This window comes from Theropithecus gelada, chromosome 11, assembly GCF_003255815.1.
Source record: "Theropithecus gelada isolate Dixy chromosome 11, Tgel_1.0, whole genome shotgun sequence".
Classification (NCBI taxonomy): Eukaryota; Metazoa; Chordata; class Mammalia; order Primates; family Cercopithecidae; genus Theropithecus; species Theropithecus gelada.
In genome coordinates, this window is record NC_037679.1 from 1089985 (window position 1) to 1098579 (window position 8595).

Genomic DNA, 8595 nt, shown 5'->3' on the forward strand with positions numbered 1-8595 from the left:
GTTTGAATAAATAAATGCATTGAGCTTGCTTTCTCTAATTTGTGCTCAGTCAGTTTTAATGCTATTTCATAGGCTTACTATTGCTGTTTCAGTGTCAATCAGCTAAAGCCTATACCCCTTTTTATATTTAGTTTTTTACATTAACTTTGTATTTTTAGCTTGAATAATCAATATTTTATGTAAGATTTTCATTAAAAGAATATTTTCATTAATTCAGTAATTAAAAGGTAAATTTTTCAAGAATTTTGGAAAATTTATGCCTAGAAAATTGAAATCTAGACCTATTAAAAAGTTCTTAAAGTTTGTCTTTTTTTTTTTTTTTTAAGTTCTAGGGTACGTGTGCATAATGTGCAGATTTGTTACATATGTATACACGTGCCATGTTAGTATGCTGCACCCATTAACTTGTCATTTACATTAGGTACATCACCTAATGCTATCCTCCCCCCTTCCCCCACCCCCCAACCGATGTGTGATCCCCTTCCTGTGTCCAAGGGTTCTCATTGTTCAGTTCCCACCTATGAGTGAGAACTTGCGGTGTTTGGTTTTCTGTCCTTGAAATAGTTTGCTGAGAATGATGGTTACCAACTTCATCCATGTCCCTACAAAGGACACGACCTCATCCTTTTTTATGGCTGCATAGTATTCCATGGTGTATATGTGCCACATTTTCTTAATCCAGTCTATCATTGATGGACATTTGGGTTGGTTCCAAGTCTTTGCTATTGTGAATAGTGCTGCAATAAACATACATGTGCATGTGTCTTTATAGCAGCATGATTTATAATCCTTTGGGTATATACCCAGTAATGGGTCAAATGGTATTTCTAGTTCTAGATCCTTGAGGAAATGCCACTCTGTCTTCCACAGTGGTTGAACTAGTTTACAGTCCCACCAACAGTGTAAAAGGTTTCGTATTTCTCCACATCCTCTCCAGCACCTGTGTTGTTTCCTGACTTTTTAATGATCGCCATTCTAACTGGTGTGAGATGGTATCTCATTGTGGTTTTGATTTTCATTTCTCTGATGGCCAGTGATGATGAGCATTTTTTCATGTGTCTGTTGGCTGCATAAATGTCTTCTTTTGAGAAGTGTCTGTTCAGATCCTTTGCCCACTTTTTGATGGGGTTGTTTGTTTTTTTCTTGTAAATTTGTTTGAGTTCTTTGTAGATTCTGGATATTGGCCCTTTGTCAGATGAGTAGATTGCAAAAATTTTCTCCCATTCTGTAGGTTGCATCTTCACTCTGATGGTAATTTCTTTTGTGGTGCAGAAGCTCTTTAGTAATTTAGATCCCATTTGTCAATTTTGGCTTTTGTGGCATTGCTTTTAGTGTTTTAGACATGAAGTCTTGCCCATGCCTATGTCCTGAATGGTATTGCCTAGGTTTTCTTCTAGGGGGGTTTTTATGGTTTTAGGTCTAACATTTAAGTCTTTAGTCCCTCTTGAATTAATTTTAGTATAAGGTGTAAGGAAGGGAACTAGTTTCAGCTTTCTACATATGGCTAGCCAGTTTTCCCGGCACCATTTATTAAAAAGGGAGTCCTTTCCCCATTGCTTGTTTTTGTCAGGTTTGTCAAAGATCAAATGGTTGAAGATGTGTGGCATTATTTCTGAGGCCTCTGTTCTGTTCCATTGGTCTATGTATCTGTTTTGGTACCAGTATCATGCTGTTTTGGTTACTGTAGCCTTGTAGTATAGTTTGAAGTCAGGTAGCATGATGCCTCCAGCTTTGTTCTTTTGGCTTAGGATTGTCTTGGCAATGCGGGCTCTTTTTTGGTTCCATATGAACTTTAAAGTAGTTTTCAACAATTCTGTGAAGAAAATCATTGGTAGCTTGATGGGGATGGCATTGAATCTATAAATAACCTTGGGCAGTATGGCCATTTCCACGATATTGATTCTTCTTATCCATGAGCATGGTATGTTTTCCCATTTGTTTGTGTCCTCTTTTATTTCACTGAGCAGTGGTTTGTAGTTCTCCTTGAAGAGGTCCTTCACATCCCTTGTAAGTTGGATTCCTAGGTATTTTATTCTCTTTGAAGCAAATGTGAATGGGACTTCACTCATGATTTAACTCTCTGTTTGTCTGTTATTGGTGTATAGGGATGCTTGTGATTTTTGCACATTGAATTTTGTATCCTGGACTCTGCTGAAGTTTCTTATCAGCTTAAGGAGATTTTGGGCTGAGATGATGGGGTTTTCCAAATATACAATCATGTCATCTGCAAACAGGGACAATTTAACTTCCCTTTTCCTAATTGAATACCCTTTATTTCTTTCTCCTGCCTGATTGCTCTGGCCAGAACTTCCAACACTGTGCTGAATAGGAGTGGTGAGAGAGGGCATCCCTGTCTTGTGCCAGTTTTCAAAGGGAATGCTTCCAGTTTTTGCCCATTCAATATGACATTGGCTGTGGGTTTATCATAAATAGTTCTGATTACTTTGAGATATGTCCCATCAGTACCTACTTTATCGAGAGTTTTTAGCATGAAGGGCTGTTGAATTTTGTCAAAGGCCTTTTCTGCATCTATTGAGATAATCATGTGGTTTTTGTCTTTGGTTCTGTTTATATGCTGGATTACGTTTATTGATTTGTGTATGTTGAACCAGCCTTGCATCCCAGGATGAAGCCCACTTGATCATGGTGGATAAGCTTTTTGATGTGCTGCTGGATTCAGTTTGCCAGTATTTTATTGAGGATTTTTGCATCAAAGTTCATCAGGGGTATTGGTCTAAAATTCTCTTTTTTTGTTGTGTCTCTGCCAGGCTTTGGTATCAGGATGATGCTGGCCTCATAAAGTGAGTTAGTGAGGATTCCCTCTTTTTCTATTGACTGTAATAGTTTCAGAAGGAATGGTACCAGCTCCTCCTTGTACCTTTGGTAGAATTTGGCTGTGAATCCGTCTGGTCCCGGACTTTTTTTGGTTGGTAGGATATTAATTATTGCCTCAATTTCAGAGCCTGTTATTGGTCTATTCAGGGATTCAACTTCTTCCTGGTTTAGTCTTGGGAGGGTGTATGTGTCCAGGAATTTACCATTCCTTCTAGGTTTTCTAGTTTATTTGCATAGAGGTGTTTATAGTATTCTCTCATGGTAGTTTGCATATCTGTGGGATCGGTGGTGATATCCCCTTTATGATTTTTTGTTGCCTCTTTTAGATTCTTCTCTCTTTTCTTCTTTATTAGTCTTGCTAACAGTCTATCAATTTTGTTGCTCTTTTCCAAAAACCAGCTTCTGGATTCATTGATTTTTTTGAAGAGTTTTTGTGTCTCTGCCTCCTTCAGTTCTGCTCTGATCTTAGTTATTTCTTCCCTTCTGCTAGCTTTTGAATTTATTAGTTGTTGCTTCTATAGTTCTTTTAATTATGATGTTAGGGTGTCAATTTTAGATCTTTCCTGCTTTCTCTTGTGGGCATTTAGTGCTATAAATTTCCCTCTACACATTGCTTTAAACGTGTCCCAGAGATTCTGGTATGTTGTGTCTTTGCTCTCACTGGTTCCAAGGAACATCTTTATTTCTGCCTTCATTTTGTTATGTACCCAGTAGTCACTCAGGAGCAGGTTGTTTAGTTTCCATGTAGTTGAGAGGTTTTGAGTGAGTTTCTTAATCCTGAGTTGTAGTTTGATTGCACTTGGTCTGAGAGAAGGTTTGTTATAATTTCTGTTCTTTTACATTTGCTGAGGAGTGCTTTACTTCCAATTATGTGGTCAATTTTGGAATAAGTGTGATGTGGTGCTGAGTAGAATGTATATTCTGTTGATTTGGGGTGGAGAGTTCTATAGATGTCTATTAGGTCTGCTTGGTGCAGAGCTGAGTTCAATTCCTGGATATTCTTGTTAACTTTCTCTCTTATTGATCTGTCTAATTATGACAGTGGGGTGTTAAAGTCTCCCATCATTATTGTGTGGGTGTGTAAGTCTCTGTAGGTCTCTAAGGACTTGCTGTATGAATCTGGGTGCTCCTGTATTGGGTGCATATATATTTAGGATAATTAGCTCTTCTTGCGGAATTGATCCCTGCACCATTATGTAATGGCTTTGTCTCTTTTGATCTTTGTTGGTTTAAAGTCTGCTTTATCAGAGACTAGGATTGCAACCCCTGCCTTTTTTTGTTTTCCATTTGCTTGGTAGATCTTCCTCCATGCCTTTGTTTTGAGCCTATGTGTGTCTCTGCACTTGAGATGGATCTCCTGAATACAGCACACTGATGGGTCTTGACTCTTTATCCAATTTGCCAGTCTGTGTCTTTTAATTGGAACATTTAGCCCTTTTACATTTAAGGTTAATATTATTATTGTGAATTTGATCCTGTCATTATGATGTCAGCTGGTTATTTTGCTCGTTAGTTGATGCAGTTTCTTCCTAGCATTGATGGTCTTTAAAATTTGGCATACTTTGGCGGTGGCTAGTACCAGTTATATCTTTCCCTGTTTAGTGCTTCCTTCAGGGGCTCTTGTAGGGCAGGCCTGATGTTGACAATAATCTCTCAGCATTTGCTTGTCTGTAAAGGATTTATTTCTCCTTCACTTATGAAACTTCGTTTGGCTAGATATGAAATTCTGGGTTGAAAATTCTTTTCTTTAAGAATGTTGAATATTGGCCCCCACTCTCTTCTGACTTGTAGAGTTTCTGCCAAGAGTTCTGCTGTTAGTCTAATGGGCTTCCCTTTGTGGATAACCTGACCTTTCTCTCTGACTGCCCTTAACATGTTTTCCTTCATTTCAACTTTGGTGAATCTGACAATTATGTGTCTTGGAGTTTTGCTCTTCTCGAGGTGTATCTTTGTGGCGTTCTCTGTATTTCCTGAATTTGAACGTTGGTCTGCCTTGCTAGTTTGGGGAAGTTCTCCTGGATAATAACCTGAAGTGTGTTTTCCAGCTGGGTTCCATTCTCCCCATCACTTTCAGGTACACCAATCAGACATAGATTTGGTCTTTTCACATAGTCCCATATTTCTCGGAGTCTTTGTTCATTTCTTTTTACTCTTTTTTATCTAAACTTCTCTTCTTGCTTTATTTCATTCATTTGATCTTGAATCACTGATACCCTTTTTTCCAGTTGATTGATCGGCTACTGAAGCTTGTGCATTCATCATGTAGTTCTCGTGCCATGGTCTTCAGCTCCATCAGGTCATTTAAGGACTTTCCTACACTGGTTATTATAGTTATCCATTCATCTAATCTTTTTTCGAGGGTTTTAGCTTCTTTGCGATGGTTTCGAACTTCCTCCTTTAGCTCGGAGAAGTTTGATCATCTGAAGTCTTCTTCTCTCAACTCATCAAAGTCATTCTCCGCCCAGCTTTGTTCCGTTGCTGGCAAGGAGCTGCGTGCCTTTGGAGGGGGAGAGGCGCTCTAATTTTTAGAATTTTCAACTTTTCTGCTCTGTTTTTTCCCCATCTTTGTGGTTTTATCTACCTTTGGTCTTTGATCATGGTGACGTACAGATGGGGTTTTAGTGTGGATGTTCTTTCTGTTTGTTAGTTTTCCTTCTAACAGTCAGGACCCTCAGCTGCTGGTCTGTTGGAGTTTGCTGGAGGACCACTCCAGACCCTGTTTGCCTGGGTATCAGCAGCAGGGGCTGCAAAACAGCAAATATTGCTGAACAGCAAATGTTGCTGCCTGATCGTTCCTCTGGAAGCTTCGTCTCAGAAGGTTACCCAGCTGTGTGAGGCATCAGTCTGCCCCTACTGGGAGTGCCTCCCAGTTAGGCTTCTCAGGGGTCAGGGACCCACTTGAGGAGGCAGTCTCTCCGTTCTCAGATCTCAAACTCCACGCTGGGAGAACCACTACTCTCTTCAAAGCTGTCAGACAGGGACGTTTAAGTCTGCAGAGGTTTCTGCTGCCTTTTGTTTGGCTATGCCCTGTCCCCAGAGGTGGAATCTATAGAGGCAGACAGGCTTCCCTGAGCTGTGGTGGGCTCCACCCAGTTGGAGCTTCCTGGCTGCTTTGTTTACCTACTCAAGCCTCAGCAATGGTGGGCGCCCCTCTCCCAGCCTTGCTGCAGCCTTGCAGTTGGATCTCAGACTGCTGTGCTAACAATGAACGAGGCTCCGTGGGCGTGGGACCCTCCGAGCCAGGGGCAGGATATAATCTCCTGGTGTGCCATTTGCTAAGACCTTTGGAAAAGTGCAGTGTTGGGTGGGAGTGACCCGATTTTCCAGGTGCCGTCTGTCACCACTTCCCTTGGCTAGCAAAGGGAATTCCCTGACCCCTTGCACTTCCTGGGTGAGGTGATGCCCCACCCTGCTTCGGCTCACACTTGGTGGGCTGCACCCATTGTCCTGCCCCCACTGTCCAACATGCCCCAGTGAGATTACCCCAGTACCTTAATTGGAAATGCAGAAATCACCCGTCTTCTGCATTGCTCATGCTGGGAGCTGTAGACTGGAGCTGTTCCTATTCAGCCATCTTGGAGCCGCATGATCAAAGTTTGTCTTTTTATCTAACAGTTGAGATATGTATTGCTCATGTATTGCTGCTTAACTTTTCTTTTGTCTGTTTAATTTCTTGTTACCTGATGCTCTTCTTAAGTTATGTTATCTTCTGAAGATAATATTTATATATATTGGACTGGGCCCGTAAAAAGTATACAAGTAGTTATTTTTTACTTAATGAGTCAATAAATAATTGAATAAGTTATATGTGTTAGCTGTTTCCTTCAAAGGTACTTCTAGTCTACTCTTTTTAAGTGGAGGAAGTGTGCTGCATATCATTTCTTCTGTTCAAAGTGTAGAGAGATAATAGAGCCTGTGTTTATAGGGACTAATAAAAGACAAAATTTCCCTTCTCCATTTTACCTCTTTGCATTTTTATTACAAAGATTATTACTTTTACTGCTATTTTAAAATTCATAGCCTCCTGGGAGGTATGACAGATTATTGGTTGAAGACTCTTTGATGGCTTGATTTGTAACTTGCCAAACTCTCTTCAGTATGTAGAAATTTTCTATAGTAGGGATTTTAAGGATATATCCTTTGAAGTGATTGAATGCATTTTAAAAATGTAAGCATGGTTTATAGCAAAATTATTAATTTCTTTTTAGCCATCTGAAGATGAAGATCAAATATCACAGCATATTGAAGATTCAAATAGGATGCCCATCAAAACCAAGGAAAAAACAAATAATTTTTATGTAGAAAGAATGGCAAAAGTTTCAGGTGACAGGATTGTTAAAAACAATGACAAAATTCACAAACAGAATGAGAATTTCTACCAGTTCTCAGTGAAAAATAATACAGATCAGTTTCCACAATCACAGTGTAATTCAGCACACATTTTGCAAAACAAAACCAGTGATAACTGCATTCTGCAGCCTGCAAGATGTGATGCAGGGGTACAAACAGAGAGTGAATCTGTAATGGAGGAAAAATTAGATGCTGCCATACAGTGTGATCTAATTTCAAAATGTACATGTAGAAGTGATGTTTCTCTTTGCAACCTGGAAAGGTGCAGTGAAAATATTAAGACAGATACCACTGGAGGGCAGGAAATCCTTAAGAACAACTAATATTCTAAAATCTCTACCTAGGATGTAGAATTTCACTTGCCCTTAGAAAACAATAGTAAATGTTGAAAATTTCATTAACATGATAAGAAATGAGAAAATGTAGCTAAGCACAAGCTGACCGTCTTCAGAGAGTATATTCATGGTTCATGTTAAAACATTTTAATATTATTAATGTATGTATTTAATTTGTATATAGCCATTTCCTTAATAGCTTTGGTATATGGTAGAGTTTTTAGAAAATAATATATTTGTAAATTTACTAGCATTCTTATGTGATTATTCAGTATATTATAATGATATGCTGTTATTTATGGGTTAAAATATGCTTAATTGCTTCCTTCCTTGTTGCATTTATTTTAATATTCTTTGCAGTTGCATTTTCTGGCAAAAATGCTCTCTTTCAAGACTTTAAGATAGAAAATAATACCTAATATATTTTATGTCCTCATTATAATAATTTTGTTAGCTACTTCTCTTTATTATAGTCCTATTTTAAAATTCTAGCATTAATTTGTAGATAATACATATCTTCTATTTGCATAACATAGTTTTTTTGTTGGTGCTGCTATTAATTCAAAGGAAAATGTTCTGTAGGACTAAAATATGTTTTAATGCTTTTATAAAAGAATTGTTTGAAATTGAAAAAAATGATTTATGTTTCTAATTTTAATGTTGCTAAGATTATTTTCATAAACATTATGACAAGATTTCCTATTTCTAAAATACGGGCTTTGTTTCTAACACAACACTTACTTTGTATAACGATTTTAAATGTTTGTACTCTAAAATTGACACTTGTTTTGATACATTTCAAGGTACACAGCAGAGGGCATTCCAGTATCTAATTGAACCCGAAATAAAATTGTTAGAGGTTTCTGTGCCTTTAAAGAAAACAATGGTTTCTTTTTTTTTTTTTTATATACAGATGTATCACTCAAGAGTTTGTGTTGCAGAGATGATTTGAGGCATTGCAATTTGGAGACACCAACAGCTAAAGTTTAAGCAGTAGGAATCTTCAGGTTTTTAGCTAGTTTTAGGAAGTTATTTTTGCTGCCTTACGGAGCACAATAAGCTGCTAAGTATTTTC

The 8595-nt window shown here is 38.2% G+C and overlaps 1 protein-coding gene across 1 annotated transcript in view; it reads left to right on the forward strand.

The window, feature by feature from the left end:
* Positions 1 to 8172, forward strand: part of C11H12orf40 (chromosome 11 C12orf40 homolog) — a 108662-nt gene extending 100490 nt beyond the window's left edge. The window contains exon 13 of the mRNA XM_025403127.1: positions 7044 to 8172. Coding sequence (XP_025258912.1) covers positions 7044 to 7508 — 465 coding nt within the window. The 3' untranslated portion in view covers positions 7509 to 8172. The remainder of the gene's footprint in view (positions 1 to 7043) is intronic.
* Positions 8173 to 8595: the final 423 nt, after the last annotated feature.